The following is a 27,739-nucleotide window of genomic DNA, read 5'->3' as shown; positions in this document are numbered from 1 at the left end:
ACACAGTTGGTGTCACACTATACTGTCCCTTGGTTTGAAAGTCTAAAAACATATCCAGATATTTTCTGTCAGGTGGAACAGAGTCAACAGTGTGAACTGTTTGTTGTTGTTGGGTCTTTTTTTTTTTTTTTTTTTTTTTTTTTTTGGTTTATTTGTTTTGTTTTTTGGTACTGAGGAAAGAAAGAGAGAGATGTGAGGACATTGCATATGCACAAAATTTCTTTTTTTTTTTTAAGAGACAGAGAATTTTTTAATATCTATTTTTTAGTTTTTCGATGGACACAACATCTTTATTTATTTTTATGTGGTGCTGAGGATCGAACCCAGCGCCCCGCGTGTGCCAGGCGAGCATGCTACCGCTTGAGCCACATCCCCAGCCCGCACAAAATTTCTATTGATCTTTTATTTATTTAGATGCTGGGAATTGAACACAGGGCCTCATGCATGCTAGGTAAATGCTCTACCACTCAACTACACCCCTAGCCCTTCACCCTTTTGCTTTTTTGTTAATATAAGGATTTTTTAGTTATAGATGGATCATTTTCTTTTTTTCTTTTCTTTTTCTTTTCTTTTCTTTCTTTCTTTCTTTTTTTTTTCCCCAGTGCTGAGGATTGAGCCCAGGGGCACTTAACCACTGAGCCACATCCCCAGCCCTATTTTGTATTTTATTAGAGACAGGGTCTCACTGAGTTGCTTAGCACCTCACTTTTGCTGAGGCTGGCTTTGAACTCCCGATCCTCCTGCCTCAGCCTCCTGAGCCACTGGGATTACAGGCCTGCGCCACCATGCCCAGCCCATTTTTCATTTTGAATCTTGTGAGTGTTTTTTCTTTTAAAATAATTAACTTCAAAAATTTAAATAATACAACTAATTAAATACATTTAATACATGAGGGAGAAGAGATAAATCTTCCTAATAAAAGTGTTCCAATTAATAAATGTAGAATTTAGAGAAATAGGAAAATCATCATTAGAAAACCATTCTACCAAGAAATGACAAAATAAATAGGTAATACTTTAGGGTGAAGTGATATATTTGCATAGCCTCAAAGTATTAAGTATTGAATCCTCAGTACAAAAAAAATAACAATAGTAAAAAATTGTGTGTGTGTGTGTGTGTGGTTTTGTTTTGTTTTTGATACAGAGAATTGAACCCAGAAGTGCTTTCCCACTGAGCCACATCCCTCAACCCGTTTTAATTTTTATTTTGAGACAGGGTCTTGCAAAATTGCTTTGGGCCTTCTAAATTGCTGAGGCTGGCCTCAAACTTACAATCCTCCTGCCTCAGCCTCCTGAGCTATAGGGATCACAGGCCTGTGCCACCACCCTCAGCTAATAATAGTAAAAGTTTAAAATGCAATTGCTCTGCTCATGGTGGAATAGCAGAGGGATCAAGAGTACACCCCACCAAAATGTGGAAAAAATAAAGAATGGACCAAAAACAAATGAACCCCAAAATGGCTTCCCAGAGACAGTTTCCAGAATGTGGCATGCATTTCAATCCCCTCTGTCAGTACTCGATGGAACAAATAGGCAGAAAATCATGAAGGACGTGGAAGATTCCATCGATGCTGTCGATCACTCTGCCCTAAGTGACTTCTGTGAGAGAGAGATCACTCAACAACAGCAGGATGCACAAGGCCTTGGTGGGTCGTCCTGGAGACCTGGGGAAGACAGAGGGCGCGGCTGTCTCAGGGCGCCCTCTGGTGTCCTCGGAAGTGGTTGCAGCTGGGCGGTCTGGAAGCCTCATCCGCCTGCGAGAAGCTGTTCCCTGGGGCCATGGGGGCTCCCTCTCCTCTCTAAGGTGGGGGAGATCTGAGAGAGGCAGAGTCAGCCAGTGGGGTTCACCTTCTGCCCCACTTCTCTTTTATCCAAGAGCCTGAACCCCCACAGCACCTGGAGGCCGCCCTCCCTCCTGCATACCCTCCCCCGTCCCTGCTGACCCAGAGAGAGCCTGGCACCTCACCCCAACTGCAGCACAGAAGGGGTGAGCTGGGGCCACTGCCTGGCCTCCCGCAGGGCGTGCTGAGGGCCCCAGGGCGAGAGAGACAAAGCAGCATTCACCAGAGGAGGAAGGTGTCCTGGGAGGTGGGCAGAGAGGACAGCCAGCCAGCAGCCAGGCAGGCCCCAGAATCTGACACCAAGTCTTATTCCCTCAAGGCACTGTGTGAGCCAGAGGAATTTCTTAACCTCTCTGAGCTTCTGTTTGGATTTTTAAAAATTTTGTTTTGTTTTTGTTTTTGTCTCTAAAATAAGGGTAGCAAGAATATGAAGCTCTATCAATCAATCTCTCTCTCTCTCTCTCACTAGAGATTCAACCCAGGGACACTTTATCACTATTACATCCCCAGCCCTGTTTATTTTTATTTATTTTCTATTTCGAGACAAAGTCTGGCTAAGTCACCCAAGCTGGCCTCCAAAATGAGGCCTTCCTGCCTCCGCCTCCTAATCTCTTGCGATTGTTTAAAGACCTGGTGGGCTTAGCATAGTGTCCGGCACATGGAAGTGTCCCTAAAAGCTATGAAAGAGAAAAGCTGAGGTTCAGAATAAGCAGACAACACCAGGTTAAAATTCTAGACGACTCAGACAGGAAGGACCTTGCCCTCCAGGGACTTCAGGGTCTGGCGGAGAGGACAGTCCTGCCAACTGACAATGGAGACAGAGCAGGGTAAACACTAGGATAGAAGAACAATGTAATGTCACCTCACAGGGACAGGGACATTCAGAAAGCAGTACATAATAGCGGTGTGCACAGCACTTTCGGGGCTGGGCTCTGTTCTCAGCACTTTCTGAGGATCCGCCTGTTCAGGCCTCTTAATTCCCATTAGCTTCAGTTCACAGAAAAACTGAGCACAGAGTGTTTTCGTGTTCTGTCCAAAATTGCGCAGTTGGCAGAGCTGGAATTTGAACCCAAGCAATGCAGGCCCAGAATGCCCCATACCTCTGGAGGGTGCAGACGCGGCCTGGCAGACTCTGCCCACAGAGCTGCCTGAGAAGGGGGGAGGTCATGTTCAGAAGCGCGCGCGCGCACACACACACACACACACACACACAGGCAGCTCCTGGGTGTCTTTTCCAAGGAACCAACTCCTGCCTGAAGCAGGGTCTCAGAAGCTCCCCGGGAACAGCCATGCACTGCTAGACCCACACAGGCAGCCTCCTGTGGCGCACAGATGCATGCATTCCTGTGTCAACCGACAGGCCCGCAGGCAGGGACCTGTGTGCACATGCACACCAAGAGGCACACAAACTGTTACCGTGAGGGTGACAGCCGCTGACAGGCTCACTGGGTAAGTGCTCTTTCTCTGATATTGACTGAGCAGCTACATTTATTGAGCACTTACCTTAGGTAAAGATAAGGCTTGGAGAAGTGAGGTGGTTGACCCAGGGTTACAATCTAGTAGATGGCTGAGGTTCAAACTGGCCCAAGAGCAAGGCGTAGTGGCACACACCTGCAGTCCCAGCTCCTCGGGAGCTTGAAACAGGAAGATAGCTTGGGCCCAGGAGTTTGAGGCCAGCCCGGACAACACAGAGTGATCCTGTCTCAAAAACAAACAAACTGGGCACAGTGGGGGCACGCCTGAAATCCCAGCAACTCAAGAGGCTGAGGCAGGAGGATCACAAGTTCAAGTCCAGCCTCAGACATTTAGCAAGACCCTCAGCAACTTAGAAAGTACCAAGGACTAGGGATGTGGCTCAGTGGTAAAGTACCTCTGGGTTCAATTCCCAGTACAAAAAAATAAAAACCAGCAGGGTGTGGTGTTGCACCCCTGTAATCCCAGTAACTCAGAAGGCTAGAGTAGGAAGGTTTCAAGTTTGAGGCCAGCCTGGGCAAATTTGTGAGCCCCTGTCTCAAAATAAAAAATAAAAAGGCTGGGGAGGTAGCTCAGTGGCAAAGTAATCCCTGGATTTCATCCCAAGATACAAACAGGGCTGGGACATGGCTCAGTTGGTAGAGTGCTTGCCTTGCATACACAAGGCCCTGGGTTCCATCTCCAGAACCAGGAAAACAAACAAACCGTACCACAAATAAACCCCGGTCCTATGTATATTTTTTGGATTGAACCCAGGGGCATGTAACCACTGAGCCACCCTCTCCTTTTTTGAGACAGGGTCTTACTAAATTGCTGAGGCTGGCCTTGAACTTTTAATCCTCCTACTTTAGCCTCCCAAGTCCATGCACTGCCGGGCCCGGATGGTCCTATGGTATTAAACAGGGCCATGGGCCTCCACCGCTGTGGAGGTGTATCCCTGCGCTAGATGTGCCATGCATGGCTGGATTCCCACACTGACATTCCCTGTGGCCTTGACATGCCATGTCCTTGGCCAGGCCACATGCTCACATGAGCTTGTTGACAGGTGTGCACCACAGATGTGTGTGGCAAGGGGACCAGTGTGACCCTGGCCTTGCTCCAAGTCTCACCTGAGTTGATGTCAGCAGGACTGAATTTCCTGTCCCAGCATACTGAAGCCAAGCTCTGGGCACCGGGCCATGGGGGACCTGGTGAGGGTGACACTCACAGGATTTCATAAGCATCTGGCCTGGGACAGACATGTGGCCTAGAAGGAGGGAGAAACACAAGATGTCCTCTGTCCTTTGTGTACCTGGGCAGGGTCCATGGACCAGATTTGAATGGGGAAGAGCTGAGAGGACTTGGCAGCTAATATGAGCTAGAGGAGGGGTGGGGAGGAAGGGCAGGTGGGGCTGCAGCTTTGCTAGCTCCAAGAGGCCCTGGAAGAGTGAGTGTGAGCTGAGTGCAGTGGTGCCCACTGAAATCCCAATGGCTAGGGAGGCTGAGGCAGGAGGATTGCGAGTTCAAAGCCAGCCTCAGCAACAGTGAGAGGCTGAGCACCCCAGTGAGACCCTGTTTCTATTTTTTTTTTCTTTTTTTTGTGGTGCTGGGGATTGAACCCAGGCCTTGTGCGTGTGAGGAAAGCACTCTGCCAACTGAGCTATGTCCCCAGCCTGAGACCCTGTTTCTAAATAAAACATGAAACAGGGCTGGGGTGTGGCTCAGTGGTTGAGCGCCCCTGAGTTCAATCCTGGTACAAAGGAAAAAAAAAAAAGTAAGAGGGTGAGAGTGGGAAGAAAGGGAGGAATGGAGGCATGGGTCCTTGTGCCCACCAGGCAAGTGCTCTGTCCCTGAGCTCCACCCCCACCCAGGAGTGAATAAATAAGAGAGTGTGGAAGCCGGGAAGCAGTGCTTCATTTTTCCCAGATCTCCAGGGCCCGCTCTGGCTGGCCTGTGGGTCCCAGGGACTTGGTGAATGGCAGGGTAGCAGCGTTGGGAGACACCAGTCGGGCTGGTCACTAGGAGGACCAGTACATGCAGGATGGCCCCTCCGTGTAAGCAGGGCTGTGTGTGGTGTGTCTGGGGAGCAGGTGGGGTGAGCGCAGGGCCCAGGCGTCTGCCACGGTGTTCTCAGACTAGCTTCAGTCATGCCCCCGGGAATCCTTGCAGCTCAGGAGGCTGAGGCAGGAGGACGACAAGTTTGAGGCCAGCCTCAGCAACTTAGCGAGGCCCTAAGCAACTTAGCAAGACCCTGTCTCAAAGTAGAAACAAATAAAAAAGGGTTGGGATGTGGCTCAGTGGTAGAGGGCCCTGGATCCAAACCCCAGTACGGCATTAAAAAAATAATAATAATCACCAGCTTTGGCCACTGTCCAAAGCCTCCATCAGTGCAAACCCCCACCCTCGCCCTCATTCCCCTTTCTCTAAAACCCAAAGTCATTGTCAATGGACAATAAGGACCGGGTTCCCTGGCTGCCTGTGTAGCCAGAGTGCTTTTCTCCATCGCTTTTCCCATTTGGTTTTGGGGGCGAGTGGCCTGACCTCATGCAAGTGCTTGCCTCCCATGCACAAGGCCCTGGGGTCTGCCCCAGCACCACAAAAAATAAAAATAAAATAGAGACAGGGTCTCACTGAGTTGCTCAGCCTCTCACTGTTGCTGAGGCTGGCTTTGAACTCGCGATCCTCCTGCCTCCGCCTCCCCAGCCGCTGGGATCTCAGGCCTCCAGCTAAGCCTCAGTTACAAAATCCTGAGAAGCGCCAGGGATAAAAGAGCCAGAATTACAGGTGGGAGACAAACTGCGGGGGCCGCCGTGGGCACGGCACTTTTTAGGTGGTGGCTCTCTGATATGATATTTCACCTGAGACCTGAAGGAAGATTCTGGAAAAAAATGGAGCATCTAGACCAAAGGCCAAGAGGCAGGAAGGTCCAGGGCCACCCCAAAGGATGTGAAGTGGGAGTTCAAGGTGGAGGCAGGCCTAGGAGGTAACTCAGCAAGGCTGGAAGGGGGCACCTCCTTTGTTATCCTCCCACTTTATAGACTGGAACCTGTCGCTCAGAGAGGGCAAGCGGCTGGTCCAACCTCACACAGAAAATTAGAGGCCATTTGGAGATCAAGCCCATGTCCGTCCTGGTCCCAGAACCCCAGCATTTTGTCTTTTACTCCGGGGTGCCACAGGGACACACTCCTGCCATATACACCGACATCCACACATTGCACGTACACACGGGAGCACGTGCATACACACGCACGCACACGCACGCACACGCACACACACACGCACACTCACACACTAAGACCCACCACGAAGGGTGGGACCAGGTGGGAGCCCAAGGTCCCAACATCATCCCCGGGGTCTCCTGGGCCCCTAAGAAGGCAGGATGTCACTCAGGCCCCGCTTCTGGCCACTCTGGGCCAAGGAAAAGTTAAATGGCAGAAGAGGGAAGTGGCTCCCTCGTGGCTGTGGGGTGCAGAGATGGGCGGAGGGCAGAGGGCGAGAGCCGTGGGCACCTCCTGTCCGGAGCAGCAGGTGGGAGCCCCAAGAGAGGAGGCCGAGGGGCAGGGTCCCACAGGCAGGGCCTCCAACTCCTGCTCAGCCAGAGGCCGCCCCCCCCTCCCAGGGTCCCGCAGGAGGGGGACACTTGCTGCCACCAAGACCCCTGGGGTCTCCGATCCTGGGAGTTCCTCTCCTACTTTTGACTCTGAGGCTGTAAAATGTGGAACGGTCCATCCACGGGAACCAGAGCGCCCCAGGAAGGCTGCACTTTGTTCCCAGGGTGGCCAGGACCAAAAGCTTTGAGAACACCCCGGGCTAGGGAAGCCGGGGGACAGAGGCCCTCGCTCCTCTGCCAGGAGGTGGACGGCACAGTCTCTCGGGTGAGATCCCCAGGACAGGGGCAATGCAGACACTTGACTGAGAAATTCTGCATTGAGGAAGTGACCTCAGGGTTCTCTCCACCACCTGGGAACCTGCAGCATCGCCTGCAGCAAAAGACTGGCCGGACCTTGGACCTGCCGTTCCTCTAGCACATCCCTACCACTGCGGCCTGCAGAGCGGCACAAGCGCAGGAGGCAGGTCCCTCTGAGTTGTCGTGGACCAGTCCCAAGACAAACTCTGAAACAGGAAGGGAAAAAAGCCATCTGAGCCAAGGTGGTGGTGCACACCTAAGATTCCAGCTACTCAGAGGCTGAGGCAGGCTGATCACCAGGCCCCAGCCCGGCCCTTTTTATATTTCATTTAGAGTCAGGGTCTCACTGAGTTGCTTAGGGCCTTGTCAAATTGCTGAAGCTGGCTTTGAACTCTTGATCCTCCTGCCTCAGCCTCCCAAACTGCTGGGATTACAGGCACGCACCACTGTGCCCTCCTTGAATGTGGTTTTTTTTTTCTTTTTGTTTCTTTTTTTTATATATATATATTTATTCTTAAGTTTTAGTTGGACACAATGTCTTTACTTTACACTTATGTGGTGCTGAGGATCGAACCCAGTGCCTCCTGCATGCTGGGCGAGCACTCTACCACTGAGCCACACCCCAGCCCTGTTTTTTTTTTTTTTTTCTTTACCTACAATATTTACAAGTTACAATGCATTTATCAGGAGAGAACTCCATCACGAGTCCAGGAACGCTGACGGACTATGAATCCAGGCATATCTTCCACCACCCAATCCAATCATTGAACATCTGCTCTCTCATCTCCCAGCCTGTGCCTCTTTCAGTCTGTCTGACCCACAGCTCCGGTGATCTATTTTGGACCACTTCTCAGTTTAATCCCTCCCAAGGCCTCTCCCCATGACTCACCAGAGTCCTTTCAAAGACCTCCAAAGTTCACCAGGCACAGTGGCCCACTCCTGTAATCCTAGCAACTCTGGAGGCTGAGACAGGAGGATTGCAAATTTGAGGCCGGCTTCAGCAAATGAGTGAAATCTTGTCTCAAAAAAACTAAAAAGGGCTGGGGGTGTGGCTCAGTGGCAAAACACCCCTGGGTTGAATCCCACCCCCATGCCAAAAAAAAAACCAAAAAACCAAAGGCCTCCAAAGTTCCAGATCTGAACCTCATCACCTCTCTGGCTGTCTCTTATCCCCCACCACTCCACTAAAACCTCACAGACCTACCTCCTCCTCCCCTCACCCCTCTGTGGACTCCCCCTCCCCCTTTCCCCTCCCCTCCCCCTCTCCCCTCTTCCCACCCTCCCCCTCCCCCACCTCCCCCTCCCCCTCCCCCAACTCTCCCCCTCTAGTGTGTACCATGATTCATTTATTATGTTAATTGTTTCTAGTACCATTTTTTGTCTGCTCCCCCTCTGTCATTTCCCGCCTTTAGAACAGTGCCTGGCAAACAGCAAAGACTTAGTAAATGAATGAGAGTGTGAGTTGCATGATGGACAGTGCACAGCTGTGCGGGTGGGTGATGGACAGATGCCTGTTCAGTGGTGTGAAAATGGAAGCGAGAGAGATGAGAGAGTGGACAGGAAGTTGAATGGATGGGGCGAAGGATTGTTCTGGGTGAATAACAACATGGGCCGATAAGGGGTGGGCACGCGGGCTGCAGGAAGGGGTGCACTCAGCTCCTGTTCTCGGGCACTTAGCACACGCCGGGTACTGATCGGGTGTTGGAGCCAACTGGGAGGCGCTGCACCTAATGGAGTTGAGGGGGAGATACTCACGGAACAAGGGTTACAAAATATGTCTGTGCTTTCAGCTGCAATAAGTGTCATGATGGGGAAGAACAGTATCGTCATCTGCCCTAGCTGGCAACCTAATGCGGGGTTCACAAAAATCTGACTATTCCAATAACTCAAGACAACGACAAAGAAAGTGGGAACACACAGAAGTACCTTTTCAATAATCCAGGGACGGCTCTGCCATGTCCCTGGAAAGAGCCAGCCACTGGAATTCTTTATTCTTATATAGGGGACACACAAGGGGAGGCTCCATGGAACATTCTATCCCCCAAAGGGCAAAGGGGTAGGATTACAAAGGAACAGGGGAGTGTAACCCCCAAAGGTGACGCCTACACCTGGAGCCACACCTTGTACCCGAGCTGGACAACGCCCCAGTCACTAGGAAACTGTAACTGGTCAGAGCCCCCTGCGTCAGCGGGTTCATCCAGGGCAGCTCCCGGTGGCACAGGATGCTCTGGAAGAGGAAAACAGTGGGTAAGTGGTGGAAATCAGCAGGTAGGTGGAGGTGGACAGGACCTGGGCTGGACTGCCTCACCTACAGGTGCCAATGGGCTGGGGCACCATGCGACATTTCCAGACCAGAGCCTCTCCACCACACGGCTCTGTCTTCAGGGACCCTGTCCTCGCTGTCCCTGCTCTGACTCAGCACATGCCCCAGCCCAGCCCCAGTGGCCCTGCCGCCTCCACGTCCAGCGCCCCCCCTGCTGGGTCAGTCTTGGGCTACTCAGCAGCGCTCCAAGTTCACGGCAGCCCCTGGGCCATCCTCCGCCTGAGGTGGGGAGGGGACTGGAAGGAAGGGGAGCAGGGACCAAGCTCCGATGACTGGGCCTGAGCACTGACCCTCTGCGTTCTAGAAAGAGTGTCTGTGGCCGTGCACACCTGCGGTCTCAGCTACTCCAAGGCCCCCGCAGGAGGATCACAAGCTGGAGGTCAGCCTCAGCAGCTTAGCGAGACCCTGCCTCAAAATAAAAGGGCTGGGGATGCAGCCAAAGGTCAAGTGTCCTGAGTCTGTGACGCAAGTATCTGGGACTCAAGGTGGAGTTCATCTGGGACTAGAGTCAACGTTATAGATCAGACACAGCTAAATTGTAACAGTCGGAGACGGAATTGGAGTTCAGAGCATGGATCCAGATGGGAAAAGGTGGTGCCAGGTCAGTGACCAAGTCAGTGCTGAGTGGGGCAGGAGGCAGCGGTTAGCATGGCTGATCAAGGGCATGATCAGGGCTCACACTATGTCCAAGTTTTCAGGTCCGAGGATAGTCCCAGCCCAGTGTCAGGCAACAGGGCTCAGCCTATGAGCAGAGTGAAGGATCAGGGCTCAGTGTCCAGGACACTGGCCTAGTCTCCTCTCTGTAGATGGAGCTGCCTCTGGATCCCCTGAGGGGCACCTTCTCGCTGACCGGAAGCCTTTGCACTGCCAGCACCCCTCAAACCCTCCCCCCCATCCCTAGGTCCTCCCCAGGGCACTCCCTGAGTGCCAGGCCTGGCTCTGTGTCCTCAGGGCCCATGCTGGCAGCGAGGGGAGCAGGTGGGGGAGGGCTGGGGCAGAGCTCCCGTGGGATCCAGGACGTGCCTTGCGCAAGGTTTTCTGATGCAACCGGCTGGACACACTGCCCACCCCCCCCACCCCACCCCACCCCTCCCGCCTCCCGCTTTTCTCAGAAAGGGAAGGGCTGGGCAGTGGCCTGGGCTGAACACAAATCATTCTCTTCCTCCCGGCCTCTGATAGCTCCAGACCTGCAGCCGCAGAAAGGAAGGCGGGGCGGGGGTCGGATGACTCAGCAAGGGGGCTGGATTGGGGGCTCCCCCCCCCAGCTGGAAGGCAAGGAAGAGAAGGTCCCCCAAGTTTGAAGATCCCCAGCCCCCACCGCACCCCCACCTCCAGCCCCCCCCCCCCCCACAAGGCAGTAATTATATGGCTGAGCCCAGGGAGGGACTTGGTAGCTGCTCAAGACCCCCGACCCTCACAGAAGCAGGACTGTCCTGTTGCTGCCTTCCCGCTCCCCCACTCAGGGGCGGGGAGGACCCTTCACCCTTGAGCTTTCCCTGGACCCTTCCCTCGGTCTCACTGAGGCTCTTGAAATAGTGGATCAATGTGAGCTTTGGAACCACACCAACCTGGGCTCAAACACCGCCCACTTTCTGTGTGACCCTGGGCAGGTGACTTCTCTCTGACTGATCGCTTGTGCAAGTCATGAATCCATCCTCAGTGGGCAGGGCTGTGGGCGGATTATGTGAGGAAGTGCCAGAGGGTATGTGCCGGGAGAGGTGCCCACTTCTCTGGCTGTGTGTGGGGAGGTCAGTGCAGCAGCCTGGACCCCCAGGAAAAGAGTCATTAATGGAGTGCTCAGTGAACTTGAGTTCAATGCCAGGAACCCTTCTAGGTGTAACATTTGTTACCCTTCACCTTCTGAATGCTCTAAGGTTTATTTATTTATTTAGGTTTATTTATTTATTTAGGATCCAGGGATTGAACTCAGGGACACTTGCCCACTGAGCCACCTCCCCAGCCCCAAATTGTTTTTTATTTAGAGACAGAGTCTCACTGAATTGCTTAGCACCTCCCTTTTGCTGAGGCTGGCTTTGAACTCACGATCCTCCTGTCTCGGCCTCCTGATCTAAGGTTTGTTTATTTATTTTTTTAAAAATCCTTATTTCATTTTTTATGTGGTGCTGAGAATCGTACCTAGTGCATGCTAGGCGTGCTACCACTTGACCCACATCCCCAGCCCTTATTTATTTTTTAAATGTTTTTTTCTCTCTTCTTCCCCCTCTCCCTCCCTAACAAGATTAGGGAGGCAGTGTTCTCTTTTCTTCCCCCAGTTAACTCCCCCAACACACCCACTACTGGAAGGAGATGCCTGCTGAGGATCTGGGCAGAGAATATCTCTCAAATTAACAAGTGGACCCTAACATGCCATCAGGGTGCCCTGGCACCCCCTACTGGAATGTAACCCTTGAAAAATTCCTTTAAAACCTCCCTGTCCCTTCTGATCCAAAGAGTCACAGCCATTGGGACAGGAGTCCCCTGTGTTTCTCCTTTGCTGGCAAAGCAATAAATCTTTTTCTTTTTTCTCAAAACCTCATTATTAAATTGGCATTGATTGGCATTAGGGACAGGGACCCAGCTTTCGGTTACATAGGCACTTGATCTATATCAGCCCATGGGATCATTTGATTCAATAGCCATTCCCAGTAACAACAGGCAGCAGTTTAGTGATTCTGTAGAAGGATAATACTGTGTTATATCCATCCCACTTGGGCCTCGTGTAGCTATGTGACTTGGCAGTGTCACACAACAAGGACAGGTGCCCCAAGGCAGCAGACTAGAAATCACGTGAGTTTTGAGCCAGACAGACGGATTCTGGATCCCACTGATCCCTTCCCCATAAGACAAGGATGTCACCTCCTGAGCCTGACTTCTTCTTGTCTCCAGGGATGGAAGCACCAACTTCGTGGGGAGGGTTGAGGACAACGTGACTTGACAATGTGGGGCCACACAGGGCCATGCTCCGCCCACAGGCACAAGACCCCTTCCCCCTGAAGAAACCCAGGCTGCCACTGGGTCACTGCTAGGCTGGGCTTCGTGCATTTCCCGACCCAACCCGTGTCAGCCTGATGATGAAGGACTTCTGCAAAGCCCCTGGTGACTGCAGAGCAGGGGGAGGTGCCCCGTCTCCTAGCTAAGGGCTCCCCAAGAGGAGCACCGGCCCTGAGGTGTGACTCTTGAATCACCCACCATCGTCCCCAAATTGACTGGCTCCACTCCGGTAACACATTTCTGTTATCAGCTCCAGGTTTTCTCTTTAACCAGCCCCGCCCCTCCCCCCTTCTTCTTCTCCCCTGGGGGCTGAGCCCAGGGGCCCTCAACCAGGGAGCCACAGCCCAGCCCTTTTTATTTTTATTTGAGGCAGGTTCTCACTAAATTGCTGAGGCTGGCTTGGAACTTGAGATCCTCCTGCCTCAGGTTCCCAAATCGATGGGATTACAGGTTTGAGACTGCTGAACAGAAGTTTTGAATCATTGACCCCACGTGGAAAACTATCATTTGCCATAAAAAAGAAGTCAACAGGCAGGCAGGTGTGGGGGCGCATGCCTGTAATCAAGGGCTTATTTTCTTTTTAAAAATATTTTTATGTATATTTTTGTTGTAGATGAACACACAGTATATTTATTTATTTTTATGTGGTGCTGAGGATCGAACTCAGTGCCTCACACATGCCACATGAGCACTTTACCACTGAGCTACAGCCTCAGCCCCTGAACCAGGGCTCATGTATGCCAGGCATGTTCTCCACCACTGAGCCAGATCCCCAGCTTGAGCAGATTAGATTAAATAGATAAAATTTCTCTTTCCTTTCCTTCCCTCCCTCTGCAGTGTTGGGATGGACTCCAGGGCTGGTGCATGCTGGGCACCTGCTCTACCCCTGGGCTACATCCCTGGCCCCTAAAATAATTCGTTTCTTATTACTTATCTTCAATGTACCACTAAAAAAAAATAAAATAAAATTACATAAGCAGCTTGGATTTTGCTTCTTTTAGGAAATCCTGGTGTAGAAAATTTGGATTTAGGGGCTGGGGATGTGGCTCAAGTGGTAGCGCGCTCGCCTGGCATGCGTGCGGCCCGGGTTCGATCCTCAGCACCACATACAAAGATGTTGTGTCCGCCGAAAACTAAGAAATAAATATTAAAAAATTCTCTCTAAAAAAAAAAAGAAAATTTGGATTTGACAGCTGGAGCTGAGACAGGCCCTCTTGGGGGCCCGCCGTGCTCACGTGAGGTGATATTCCGGGGACCACAAATTCATGTGGAGTTGCAAAGATTCTGAAATTTCCCAGCACAGTGTGGGGAGTGGCATCAGCTACCCCAGATTCAAATCTCAATACTGCCAAGCTGGGTAAGCCCCTGACCTTGACTCCTCTGGTCTGTAGAATGGAGGTGATAGTCCCCATTTCACAGCTCCTTAAGTGACTCACATTTCTGCCTCAGGCCCATTGCACTTGCTGTTGTATGTTTCCCTCTCACATCTTTGCACCACCCATCCCTGTTTTTCCTTAAAAATCTTAAACATTACCTTTCTGATGAGCCCTACTGAAAATAGCAACTCTCAGTCATGATACAGAATAAATCTATCCAATTTTATTTTTTCTTTCATGTCAAAAAAAAATCCACATAGTGGAGCTGGGGGTGTTGCTCAGTGGTAGAATGCTTGCCTAACACTCAGGAGACCCTGGATTCAATCCACGGCAACACACACACACACACACACACATTCTACTTTTATAACTTTTTAAAAATGATCTTGGTTATTGATTTTATGTTTTTGATAGTGATTTATCTCCCTATTGATTTATAAGATCTGTGAGGGTAGAGATGGTCACTATGGTCACCCCCAGGCCGCAGCATTTAGGACAGAGCCTAACATAGCACACAACAAAGTTAGGAATGTCCAAATGAACCAAGCTGGCTTCAGAGAAGTGCTTGCAGAAGTGCTTGCCTTCTCTGGCCTCTGACAGTTGTGGAATCTTCGGCCAGTCTTGGAGTTCTGGTGTAGAAAATAAGTTCACTCACTCCTCCCCAGCAGGGGAGCCCCCCGGGTTAAATAAGATCCCAGAATCCTGGTATGCCCAGAGAGCTCTGAGGCACAAATGAGCTGGTCTGGTCCCTGGGGTCTGGAGCCAGGGAAACAAAATGACTCTGTCCTAACTCCTGTGCAACTTTGCCTGGAGGAAGTACTCTTTGATACAGGTGAGCTCAGGTATCAAGATCTAAAAGGAATTTCCAAGAAAGGCACTGGATCCCTGGGGCTCAGGAACTTTCCACCAACAGCTAAGGCCTGGGGGGCAAGCCCTGTTTCGGGTCCCTTCTCCTTGTGAGTCTCCATTGTTTCCACTCTATTTATTGAGCACCTACAATGTGCCACACATTGTTCTACACGTTTTATGTGCATGAAGTTATTAGTCCTCAGGAAAACCCTATGAAGTGAGTTCTGAGTCCATTTTTTTTTTTTGCAGAAGGAAACTGAGGCAGGGTTTCAAGTGGCTTTTCTTTGTAGCACGCTTGGTAGGAGCAGAGATGGCATGCACACTTAGGTGGGATGGCTCTAGGGCGCTTCCTCTAACCGCTGGGCTGGGCTGCCTCTATCTAATGTATGCTGGGAGGCTCTGCTGGTCTCAGACCTCTCCAGGACAGGCCACTGGTTGCTTTGAGCCCAGAGTCAGTCAGTTCTTAACGCGGTAGTCTTCTTAACGCTTGGGGTGGGGATGGGGGTGGGAATGGTTTGTAACAGGAGAAGCAAGCGGGAGCCCCCCTGTAATCCTAGATACTCAGGAGGCTGAGGTAGTAGGGTGGCAAGTGTAAGGGCACCTGGGCCACTTGGCCAAACTCTCTCAAGGGAAAAAGGCCGGGCACGCAGCTCCGCGGTGGAGGGTGTGCCTAGCGTGCACAGCGCCCTGGGTTCTATCCCAAGAACTGAGAGAGGGGACGGGCCCGGGAGCGAGCGCGAGAGAGGCGCATCGGGCCACAGTGACGACCTCGCGGCTGGCTCTTTTCTCTCTTCGCATCACCCCGGGAAGGCAGGATGATCTTGGAAACGGGGAGGAGGTCGCTGGGGAAAGCAAAACATTTCCCTAAGGTGATAGGTGGCTGCACCCCAAAACTCCACGATCGGAGAGAGTTGAGACCAGACACCCCGCGTGGGCCAGCCAAGGGAGAGGGACCCAGGAACAGTGGGACGACCCGAGGGAGGGGCCGGGGCGGAGCGCTGGGGTGGCGACCCGGGAGGCGGGGCTCGGGGGATGGTGCAATTCGGCGCCGGAGGGCATCAGACGCCGGCGGATTAGCCCGGGTTTACATCACCCGGCGGCCGGGAGAGAGACGCGGCGCCGGCGCCCACCGCACACTCGCAGCGGGAGCAGCGGAGACTCCACACGCGTCGTCTGCTAGTGGCGGGGCCGCGAGCTGGACCCGGGCCCCGAGATCGGCCGCCGCAGCGGAGCGGGCTGCGTTCCCCCTGCGGGTGCCCTGGCGACACTGAGTACCCGAGGCGCCAGGATCCGCGCTGGGCTCCAGGACAAGGTACTCTGCAGGTCGGGGCCGGAAGGACCTGGCGGACAGGAGGGGCGGCCAGGGCGGAGACGGAGGGTGCGTACGGAGCCCTCCGCGCCACGCACCCACTACGTTCCACTTTGGTCACACTCCGCCGTCTGGGGTCCCGCCGGGTCTCAGGTGTTCCCCCGGGCAGGGCGTGGGGTCCGCGCGAGTGTGACCGAGTCCGACTGGCGCGATGGTGCGCACGGACAGGGCGTGGCAGCTGTGTCCCCTGTGTCCAGGACTGAGGTGACGGCTGTCACTTGGGAGAGGGTTGGGCGGTAGTCTGGGCGTGTTTAGGCGAGGGGCGTGTGTGCGGGACCTGTAGGGGGCGCTGGGGGACCGTGGAGGGTCTGGGTGTGTATTAGTGGGGTGTCGGGGCTCGGCGTGAGCCTGCAGAAGTCTCGGTGAGGGTCTCGGGGCTTTGGGTTGTGTTGACAGTGGGACCTTGGGGAGGGTTGGCTGTGCCGAGGACGCCGTCGGGCAGCCGGGGAGCGGGGTGCAGAGAGCGCAGGCGGGGACGCGCGGGCTGCCCTGGCACGTGCGCCGGAGCCGCTGCGACCGCGTGGGCTGCACGTGCGGACTCGGGTGTGGGGGCGAAGGCCCAGGTCCGCCGGGGCCGCATCCCTGGGGCCCACACTCCCTCCCTTTGCCTCGTCCTTTTCCTGTCACCGACCTGCCCTCAATTTCCGCGGAGCCTTTTGATCCCAAACATCCGCCTGCTGGAGCTTCCGCTCCCAAGGGCGGGGCCTGGCGGGGACAGCGGCGCAGGGCGAGGTCGCAGACTGCCCTAGGGCTGTATGTACTTGCTTGCCCTCTTCCATGTGGAAGGCCAGGTGTGTGCCCCCGTCTGCCCTGGATTCTGTGTGCCTGTGCCTGGCTGGCTTGGAAAAGGGGGTGTGTGTGTGTGTGTGATTGAACTTCAAGGCCTCTGAGCCACACCCATCCCTTTTTATTTGGTGACAGGGTCTAGAAAACTTCTTAGGGCCTTGTTCCGTTGCTGAGGAACAAGGTGAACTCTCCATCCTCCCGCCTCAGCCTCAGGAGCCACTGGGATTCCAGGCGTGCACCCGGCTGCCTTACTGGGAGACATATTTCTGAGGTGTGTGAGCACCTGTGGACGGTGGGTGGTGTGGCGGGTATTTGGTGTGACCTGCCCTCCCTCTCCCTGACCAGTGTGGCAGGGAACCCCAAGAGGTAGGAGGGGCCTTCCTTCTGCAGGGGAGGCCCGGTCCTCCAGTGTGACCTGCCCACTTCTTGCTCATTTGTGGACTTGGATAACCCATCTGTCCAGCACAGCTTGGCTTGGCCCACCCAGCTCTGAGGTGGGGAGGATGCAGGGGTCCACTAAGGTGGCCTGAGGATACTATATGTCCACCACCAGAGCCACTCCCGGCCAATAGGGAACCCAGCATTTGAACAGCCAGGCATCTTCTTGTTTGACAATCAGAACAATCTTGTGAGATTGTTCTAATTCACCCTGGCCTCATCGCTGGGGAGATCTCTTAAGATCCCCGTGGGTGGCACTTAAAACGTTCAGCCATGAGTAATAATAATAGTGATGCAACTATAGTAGTGACCATTTTAACATCTATGTTGCAACAGTTGCATGCTACTGTGGACCCACCGACCTACCTACCTTCCTTCCTTCCTCCCTCCCTTCCTTCCTTCCTTCCCTGGTTAGCCTTGAACTTGAACTTGGATCCTTCTGCCTTAGCCTCTGAGTAGCTGAGATTGCAGTCACAGGGCTCAGCTACATTTTTTTTTCTTTTTATTTCACCATTACAATAATCCTTTGAGCTTTTCTTCTCATTCCCATAGTACAGGAACTGAGGCACAGAAAGGTTGAGGAACTTACCCAGGGCTACCCAGCCAGAAAAGGCCTGAGCCAGAATTAGAACCTAGGAATATCTGACTACACCTTACCCCCATGTACACTTATTGCCTACTTAAACACTTTTTTATTTTTATTTTTATTTTTTTAATGAGATGCCCAGGGTCAAACCTAGGGCCTCATGCACTTTGGGCGAGGGCTTTACCTCTGAGCTGCGCTCAGGTCCCTTGTATGTTACACTCTTAGCAAGTCAGGATGATGGCCTTTTACTTGACAAGGGGGCTCCTCCCCTCCTGAGGCGTTTGGGAGCCACATGAAGAGGAGAGCCTGTCTGATGCTCCCTGCGGGTGCCACTTTGACTGTTGGGAGGTCCTTACGGGGCTGAGGTGTCTCCCTCTCTAACCCTTATGCCTCCTTGGCCTGGAACCTGAGTGTGTGACACTGGAGAAACTGTCCCTCCTCCACATGCCGTTGCCCATCCTCCACCAACGCACATCGTCACACTGCTGCCCTCCATCCAGAAGCTGCATCTGCCTGTGGCCCCGTCTGGTGGACATGTGCCCAGCGATGCCAGGAGCTCTGGGGCCATCAGGGAAGAGTACCTGCAACTCCCCCCAGGGAGAAAGAACGACATTGTTTTGAAACACAAGCAATAAGTGATGCAGAACCTTCATTTAAAAATATGGAGCCTGTGTGGCAGCGCATGCCTGGAACCCCAGCAACTCGGATCCCAAATTCAAGGCCAGCCTCGGCAACTAAGTGAGGCCCTGTCTCAAAATAAAAAATAACCTAAAATAAAATAAAAATGTTGAAATTGAAAGTCCCCTTGACTTTCTACCCAAACTGCTTTCCCTCTAGGCCATGCAGTTAGGTGGCAGGAGTTACTGTGGCCAGTGGACACATAATCGTTTCCTGTGTGCATATAAATGTGAAGGTATTTTGTCTAATATGCTGGTGCCATTTTTTTTTTTTTTTTTTTTTTACCAAATAGGATCATCTCCGGGCTCTGTTCTGCGGCTGACTTTGTTCATGTAGGTTCACTGTGGAGCATGCAGCCACATGTTCACTCACCGTCCTCCCTCCCTTCGGTCGTAGATAATAGATGCTTATGAGATTTGAGGAACAGAACCGTGCAGTCTCTACCTCCCTCTCCCCAGCTGCCAGTTCCATCTCTCAACTCAGCTTTTTTTTTTTTAAGCTTCCTCTTTGTGTGGGGGTGGGTTGCTAGAGATTGAACCCAGGGTGGTTTACCATTGAGCTACGTCCCATCCCCTTTTTAATTTTTTGAGACAGGGTCTCCCTAAGTTATTGAGGTTGGCCTCAAACTTGTGATCCTCCTGCCTCAGCCTCCTGAGTCACTGGGATTGTGGGTGTGCACTGCTGCATCCAGTTACTGTACTTTTTTTTTTTTTTTTTTTGGCACTAGGGATTGAACCCAGGGGTGCTTTACCATTGTGCTTTACAAACATTGTGCTACATCCCCAGTCCTTTGTATTTTTCATTTTGAGATAGGGTCTTACTAAGTTGTTGAGGCTGGCCTTGAACTTGGGATCCTTCTGCCTCAGCCTCCCCAGTTGCTGGAGTTACAGGTGTGTGCCCCTATGCTGTTTTTACACATTATTTTTAATATAAGAGCACTGTCTATATACAATTCTGTGTATTTTTTTCCCTCTTAATATATGATCAATAAACATCAGTTTGTTAAGTGTTTGTTGGTTCTTCTTCAGAGTTATATAGTATTCTACCACGCGGCTGTCCTGGCCTGTGTTAGCCTTCCACTACAGCAATTTCAGGCTCTGATGGACAGCCTTTCATATTTAATGTTTTGGTGGCAGTGTAGCTGGAGGATAAACTCCCAGAAGGGGGCCCCCAGGCAAAGGTGCCTGCTATTGTGATTTTAATGCGCCCGGCCCCCCAGCAGGGGAAGAAGGGGCCCGCCAGCACCTCTCCCCTGCTCTCCTCCCTTCTTTCTAGATGCCAGCTGCTCCCCTGGCTGCTCCCGCAGGCTCCCACTCCAGGAAGAATCCACTGGAGCTGAAAGACGACCCAGACGTGGAGTGTCCCATCCCAAAGCGAGCTCGAAGCGAGTCCCAGACCATGCCACCGCCCTGCCTGCTGCCCCCGAGCCCACCCCCTGCTCCGGACCGAGCTCCGGCGGTGGCTCCTGCCTCCAGGCTTGGGCCATATGTCCTCCTGCAGCCCAAGGAGGACGGGCGAACCTACCGGGCCCTGCACTGCCCCACGGGCACCGAGCACACCTGCAAGGTATGTTGGGGGCCTTGGGAGGTTCCCGGCTCCTTGCCAGAGTGCGGAGGCCCCAGAACCCCTCATTCTCAGGTTCTTTTTGGAGGCAGCCCGTGAGTCCCTGGCTGGGGATTAGTTGTGTGCCTTTTTTTTTTGGGGGGGGGGAGGGTACCAGGGATTGAACTCAGGGGTACTCGACCACTGAGCCCCATCCCCAGGCCTATTTTGTATTTTATTTAGAGACAGGGTCTCACTGAGTTGCTTAGGGTCTTGCTAAGTTGCTGAGATTGGATTTGAACTCGCGATCATCCTGTATTAGCCTCCCAGGCCGCTGGGATGACAGGTGTGCACCACCAAGCCCAGTTTAGCTGTGTGGCTTCTAACAAGTCACTTCCTTTTTCTGAAGCTCAATTTTACCATCCGTAAATGGAACACAGCTTTCAGATGTATGTTTAATGCCCATAAACTCCTAAAACATTTCCCAACACCCTGGCCACTCTCACCACTTGCCCGCCACCCTTTCCAGCCACACTGACCTCTGGCAGAGTTTCTAGAGCCTGTCTGCTCTTGACTGCCTCAGGGCCTTTGCACTGCCAGTGCCCCTCACCTGGGAAGCTTCTCCCATGGGAATCTTTAAATCATTCAGGTGCCCAGAGTTCCTTCTGGGTCATGCTGTCTAAAATGGGCCAGCTTCCAAAGTACTATTTCTTCTAGGATCTTTCTGGGCTGGAAGCACTCAGCAGTACTTGTAAATACTGAGTTCCTTGACTTTTTTGCACTGTCTGCTTGCTGTGTTGGACTGCAGGCATCAGGAGAGAAAGGGCCGTGGCTGTCAGTCATTTGGCTCCCCAGTGGCTGGCACAGATACAAACTGATTGGCTGAGTGAAAGGGTGCCAGGCAGTGGCTCTGAGGATGATAAGCATAAACTGCTCTTTGCTCTTCTGGCTTTCTCCTGCTGTAAGGCTTTTCTGTTTAGTTTTTTTTTTTTTTTTTTAAATTTTTATATGTTGGTACTGGGGACTGAACCCAGGGGTACTTTAACACTGAGCTACATTCCCAGTCCTTTTTATTTTTTAAGACAGGGTGTCATTAAATTGTTCAGGGCCTCCTTTAGTTGCTAAGGCTGGCCTCGAATTTGTGATCCTCCTGCCTCAGCCTCCCAAATCACTGGGATTACAGACGTGCACAACTGCACCCAACTGGCTTACCTGTTAATTTTCAATTTTCTGAAGTTGAAGGCCATACAGGGTAGCAGTTAAGGGCAGATGAAGGATCCCATAAGTTTAAGACCCGGCTGGGCCGTGGCTTCTCAGTTTCTTAACTGTAAAGGGGGGATGTGGGGGGTGACCCTTCTTATGGGGCTTTTGTGGGCACTGAGGGACTTGGAAAGTGGGCACAGTGGACGCACAGGAGTGTCTAAGGTTGGCTGGGCCTGCTCACAAGGCCACCCTGCCCTTCGGGGACCCGGCTGCTCACGCGGTCCCCGCCTGCAGGTGTACCCGGCCTGTGACTCCCGCGCCGTGTTGGAGCCCTACGCGCGGCTGCCCCGCCACGAGCACGTGGCCCGGCCTACGGAGGTCCTGGTGGGCACCCAGCACCTCTACGTCTTTTTCACTCGGACCCACGGGGACATGCACAGCCTGGTTCGCAGCCGCCGCCGAGTCCCTGAGCCTGAAGCCGCTGCGCTGTTCCGTCAGATGGCCGCCGCCGTGGCGCACTGCCACCAGCAGGGGCTGGTCCTGAGGGATCTCAAACTGCGACGCTTCGTCTTCACCAACCGTGAGAGGTGAGTGCGGCTGAGGAGTCCTCGAGGCAGACCTAAGAGGTGGCCCCTGCTGCAGAAAATGAGGCCCAGGCTGGCGCGGGGGCACACGCTTGGATCGGGAGGCTGAGGCCGGAGGATCTTAAGTCTTAAGCCAGCCTCAGCCACGCGGAGGCGCTAAGCAACTCAGTGAGACCCTGTCTCTGAATAAACTACAAAATAGGGCTGGGGATGGGGCTCAGGGGTGGAGTGCCCCCAAATTCAATCCACGGTACCCAACCCCCCACCACCACCAAAAAAAGAAAAAAGAAAGAAAAAGAAAAGAAAGAAAGAAACCGAGACCTAGAAGGCAGAGTAACTTAAGCAAGAAGTGGAGAAACTCAGAGCTGGCAGCATAATTTGGTACAACATGCACGTATTTGGTTAGCATGTGCGAGGCCCTGGGGCTTATTTTATTTTATTGTATTTTTGGTACCAGGGATTGAACTCAGGGATGCTTAACCAGTGAGCCACATCCCCAGCCCTTTTTTTATTTTTTTTATTTTGAGACAGGGTCTGGCTAAATTGCTTAGGGCCCACTAAGTTGGTGACTTTGAACTTGTGATCCTCCTGCCTGTAATCCCAGAGTCGATTCTACATTCCCCCGGCTTCCTTCCACATTTTGTATCAGAGCAGCATGCCTTTGAGTAAAAGTTGCATGTAAAATTATCTTGATTTTAAACTGGTAGGTAACTTGGTCAGCGCAGCGACCCCAGACCTTCTGGAGGAAAGTGCTCCCTTCTCTTTTGAAGGCAGTAGTTCAAGAATAGCTAACAGCTGGCTGCCGTGGCGCACACCTGTCATTCCAGCTACTGGCGAGACTGAGGCAAGAGGTTTGCAAGCCTCTTCCGTTTAGCAGGGCCCTCTCTCAGAATAAAATAACAATAACAGTGGCAGAGTGCCCCTGGATCCAATTTCAATGCCCAGTACTTCAAAAAGAGAAAAAGGAAAAAAAAAAGAATAGTTAGCAGAAGAGGGTCTGTGGATCCAGGGAGATGATTCTGCCTTTCACCTGCTTTTGTTTGCACTGGGGTATTGGCTTCACTTGCACAAGCCTTTCTTTCTTTATCTATAAAATGGGCCAATAATGCTGACCCTGCCCCACCCCCAGGCTGCAAGTCATAGGATATCAGCTTTTTGTGAACTGTCTGGAGGCCACCAGGAAGTGGGCCATAAGGAAGATGAGTTGCAGTGGTCATTGAATAATTGTTATTGAAGCCTTTCGGGGGCTGGGCGTGTGGCTCAGTGGTAAAGCACTCGCCTAGCACATGTGAGGACCTGAGTTCGATCCTCAGCACCACATAAAAATAAAGGTATTGTGTTCAACTAAGCTATTAAAAAAAAAAAAAAAGCCATTTGGAGTGCCCTGTAGGAGCTGTTTAAAGTAGAAATTGCGAGGCGGGGGATGGTTCCGTGGTAGAGAGCCTGGCGAACATCAGCAAGGCCTCGGGTTCAATCCTCAGCACTGCCCAAACCACAATAAATTACAAGCTGCAAATGGCGGGCCAACATTTTAAATACTGGACTTTTTCATTAAAATATGATTTCTGGGGCTGGGGATGTGGCTCAGTGAGGAGTGCTTGCCCAGCATGCAGGAGGCCTGGGTTTGATTGCTAGTGCTGCCCATGCCCTTGCCAAAAAGATTTCTGGCTGCTTTGGGGGGAAATATGGGAATAAGGTGAGGGTTTGGATGCCTGGCTGCTAGTGGGGTGAGCCAGAGCTCCCATCCCGGCCCGAAGCCTGGAGCTCTGACACGGTGTCTTCTTTACAGATTGTAGCGACAGTGAAATGAGCTGAGCCAGGAAATGGCTTAGCCAAGGGCCAGCGCACATGGACACTGCAGGCTAGCGTAACTTGGTCATTCCCCTTGGAGGCAGGACCTTGCTGAGATGTTCCATGCACTTCCAGTTTTCTCTGTCTGTCTGTCTGTCTCTCTCTCTCTCTCAGTACTGGGGATTGAACTCAGGTGCCCTTTACCACTGAACTACACCCCAGACCCTTTTTTTGGGGGAATACTGGGGATTGAACTCAGGGGCACTCGACCACTGAGCCACACCCCATCCCTATTTTGCATTTTATTTAGAGACAGAGTCTCACTGAGTTGCTTAGGGTCTCACTAAGTTGCTGAGGCTGGATTTGAACTCACGATCCTCCTGTATTAGCCTCCGGGGCCACTGGGATGACAGATGGCGCCACCTCACCAGGTTCACTACCAGCCTCTCTATTCTATTTTGAGACAGGGTCTCACTAGGTTGCCCAGGCTGGCCTTGAACTTGCGACCCTTTTCCCTCAGCCTCACTATCATGGGATTGCACCTGGTTGGAATCTCATTTAAACGCAACTGCTCCGTGACCTGGGGAGACACAGGAGCCTAGGCTTCCCCACCTGTGAGATGAGATGAATTGTCCACCCTCCCAGAACCGGCTCTGTCTGTCCAATGCCAGCAGATCCCAGGGAAGGGGGTGCCCCTGAAGGTGACACTGGATGGTGGCCTGGGGGGCTCCAGGGGGCTCTAACCTTCTGTCTCCGCCCAGGACGAGGCTGGTGCTGGAGAACCTGGAGGACGCCTGCGTCCTGACGGGCCCCGACGACTCCCTGTGGGACAAGCACGCGTGCCCGGCCTACGCGGGGCCCGAGATCCTGAGCTCGCGGGCCTCCTACTCGGGCAGGGCCGCCGACGTCTGGAGCCTGGGTGTGGCGCTCTTCACCATGCTGGCCGGCCACTACCCCTTCCAGGACACGGAGCCTGCTCTGCTCTTTGGCAAGATCCGCCGCGGGGCCTTTGCCCTGCCCCGGGGCCTCTCCGCGCCTGCGCGCTGCCTGGTGCGCTGCCTGCTCCGCCGGGAGCCCGCTGAGCGGCTCACGGCCCCGGGCATCCTGCTGCACCCCTGGCTACGGGGGGACCCCGTCGCCTCAGTCCCATTCCGCTCCCGTCTCTGGGAAGCTGACCAGGTGGTTCCCGATGGGCCGGGGCTGGAGGAGGCTGAGGAGGAGCTGGGCGAAGGGGAGGTGGGTCTGTACGGCTAGGGCCACCGTCCTGGGCTGCCAGCTGCAGACAGTGGATTGAGTTTGGGGGACTTCTCCAAACTTTTTCCAACTTCTTTGGACTGAGCCAACCCTTAAGTGCCTTCTGGGAGGAAGAAAGGAGGAGGCACTGGTAGGTGCATATGCATATGTCCTGCTTGGATGCTCCCTGTTTCTAAGTTCCCTTGTTGGTGCTGGACACTGAACAAACGGTACAAACCTCCTTGCTTGCAGAGCTGACAAGCTGGCATAGGTCAGTGTCTGCCTGGCACACTTAGTACCAGGGTCAGCCTCCACTTGTACTGGTGTCAGGTCCTCTGTCCCGAGGACAGTCCCTTTTCCAAACAGCCCAGCTACCTTTGTATCTTCCACCTTTCAAGGAAAGGAACGCATCTCCATGCCAAAGGTCCCAGCGTTTGCCCTCAGGACTGCAGAGCCCAGGCCGGCTGGAAATGGTGCTCTAGCTGTTTTGTGCTCCTGAATAAGGCATTCTCCTTAAGGGGTGCGTGGCATGCTCTGTAATCCCAGCAACTCTGGAGGCTGAGGCAGGAGGATCGCAAGTTTGAGTCCAACCTCGGTAACTGAATGAGACCCTGTCTGAAAATAAAACTTGAAAATGGCTGGGGATGGAGCTCAGTGGTAGAGAATCCCTGGGTCAGTCCCCAGTTCTATAGGAGAAACAAACACTCTCCTTCCAGGCCTAGGTCAAAGATTTGGGCCCAAAGGACACAAGAATCCCACTCTGAGGCTGGTTCTCATTGGACTCAAGGAATGCTTGGGAATGGGGGTCCAAGTCTGCTGTCCCCTTAGCCCCTGAGGATCTTTGGGGGTCAGGACTACACAGGGTTTGTGTCATGGCCACTGGAAAGCCTCAGGCCTATTCTGGACATACTCAGGGTTCAGGACTGGGTCAATACCATGGATTTGGAACTATGAGTCGCTGTTCGCACCTTGTGCCTAATTAAAAAAAAAAAAAAGAACTGTGAAATAATTTTATTTCTCTGGGAGATTCCTTGTAACCTCACAACCATCTCTTACCAGCTCTCCCTGCCTTTAAAACTGTCCTCCACGTGAAAGGCCAGACACGTGGTTGGTGAGGACACACTCCCCGCAGCCCAGTGGGTTTTACTGAACACTCTCTGGTTTCTGAGTCCAACTAGCATAAACACCGGCTGGGGGTGTAGCTCTGGTAGAGGTGGATGTGCCTCACACGCTCAAGGCCCCCACTTTGATCCTCAACATGGCAAAAAAAAAAAAAAAAGCTTAAAAAGAAAGAAACATATTTCACCCAAAGCAAGAAGCCAGTGAGTGAGGTCCGCTTGGTTGAGTGGGTTCTCAGAGCTGTTGGCAAGGATGCCGCTCCCCAGCTCCTTCTGTCCTTCGCTCAGTTGTCGCCCAAAAGAGCTGGCACAGTGACTGTGGCAGTCATGTGCCACATTAGAGGAAGAAGGGGGGTGGCCTTGCAGCACTTGCGGACTCTACCCTGAAGTCAGGCTGCCCAGGGTTAAATCCTGGCTCACTAGCAGCAAGAGGACAGGCACCAGTGAGCAGGTTTGCTTCTGTCACTGTGGCACATGTCCATCGGCCAACCCCTGTCATTCAGATTCTCTCTGAATGGGAGGAACTGAAAATGTGTGGCCTTTTAAAATATATATATGGGAGAGCTGGGGCTGGGGCTGAGCAGTAGAGCGCTCGCCTAGCATGGGTGGGGTCCTGGGTTCCATCCTCAGCACCACATATAAATGAATGAAATAAAGGTATTGTGTCCACCTACAAGTAAAAAGTGTGTGTGTGTGTGTGTGTGTTTGCATACACTAATATCCATAATGTGAAATATGTAGGGCCTGTGTTCCTGAGGAAACAAGGGCCATGAACTTGTCCCCTTCTCTCTATGTGGCTAAGCCTTGCCTGCCACTTGAGGCAGGACCTGGAGCCTCTTCTCACCTTACTGGCCTCCTCTTTCCTGTGCCTCAGAATCTTCCAGAATTTTTTTTTTCAGGAAACAGATTTATTGGCTGCAGGGTCCCGAGGGGTTATCGCCTAAAACATCCTCTGAACCTTGATTCTGAAAATTTTGGAACTTTCTACCCAAGTATAAAGTGGAGGGGTGGTGGGAGGTTTACATTTTTGTTTGAATCTACACTAAAGTATCTTTTTTCTTGAATTCACAGAAACTGCTTTTCGTCCCATTTTTTAGCTTAGTCAGGTTTTACAACAAAAGCAGAAGTGACATCATCAAGTCTGCTGCCAAACTTGATTTTAGAAAGTCCTAACCCACATTGAGTTTTTTTTTTTTAGATATATATTTTTAGTTGTTGATGGACCTTTATATTTTCATTTATTTATATGTGGTGCTGAGACTCGAACCCAGTGCCTCACACATGCTAGGCAAGTGCTCTACCACTGAGCCACAGACCCAACCCCTGAATTTTTTTTTTTTTTTTTTTTTTTTGTACCACGGATTGAACTCGGGGGCACTCAACCACTGAGCCACATCCCCAGCCCTATTTTGTATTTTATTTAGAGATAGGATCTCACTGAGTTGCTTAGCACCTTGCCCTTGCTGAGGCTGGCTTTGAACTCGATTCTCTTGTCTCAGCCTCCTGAGCCACAGGGATTACAGGCATGCGCCACTGTGCCTGGACTTTTTTTTTTTTTTTTTTTTTTTTTAAGAGAGAGAGAGAGAGGAAAGAAAGAATTTTAATATTTATTTTTTAGTTTTCGGCAGACACAACATCCTTGTTTGTATGTGGTGCTGAGGATCGAACCTGGG

General features: G+C 52.3%; 1 protein-coding gene across 3 annotated transcripts; it reads left to right on the top strand.

Moving 5' to 3' along the window:
* The first annotated feature begins 15,815 nt into the window (after positions 1–15,815).
* Positions 15,816–26,631, top strand: Trib3 (tribbles pseudokinase 3). Of its 3 annotated transcripts, none has more exons than XM_071608822.1 (5): positions 15,816–16,050; positions 18,888–19,485; positions 19,871–20,161; positions 21,635–21,927; positions 24,477–26,631. In XM_071608822.1, exons 3-5 carry the CDS (start codon positions 19,871–19,873, stop codon positions 24,967–24,969), a joined length of 1,077 nt encoding a protein of 358 aa, XP_071464923.1. In that variant the 5' UTR covers positions 15,816–16,050; positions 18,888–19,485; the 3' UTR covers positions 24,970–26,631. The 3 variants fall into 3 exon arrangements, with proteins under 3 accessions (XP_071464923.1, XP_071464922.1, XP_027800892.1); XM_071608821.1 differs by having other exon boundaries at positions 17,029–19,485; XM_027945091.2 differs by lacking the exon at positions 18,888–19,485.
* The last annotated feature ends 1,108 nt before the right edge of the window (positions 26,632–27,739 follow it).

The sequence above is a fragment of the Marmota flaviventris genome, chromosome 2 (assembly GCF_047511675.1).
Source record: "Marmota flaviventris isolate mMarFla1 chromosome 2, mMarFla1.hap1, whole genome shotgun sequence".
Taxonomy (NCBI): Eukaryota; Metazoa; Chordata; class Mammalia; order Rodentia; family Sciuridae; genus Marmota; species Marmota flaviventris.
The sequence above is the reverse complement of the archived record's forward strand: the minus strand, read 5'-3'. Positions and strand labels throughout refer to the sequence as shown.

What these genes read in the sequence shown, in the direction of transcription:
- Trib3 (XM_027945091.2), top strand. Translation starts at nt 19,871, where the DNA reads ATGCCAGCTGCTCCCCTGGCTGCTCCCGCAGGCTCCCACTCCAGGAAG. An exon ending in GCACCGAGCACACCTGCAAG is followed by an intron (nt 20,162 to 21,634) that starts GTATGTTGGGGG and finishes CCCCGCCTGCAG; the next exon opens with GTGTACCCGGCCTGTGACTC. An exon ending in GTCTTCACCAACCGTGAGAG is followed by an intron (nt 21,928 to 24,476) that starts GTGAGTGCGGCT and finishes GTCTCCGCCCAG; the next exon opens with GACGAGGCTGGTGCTGGAGA.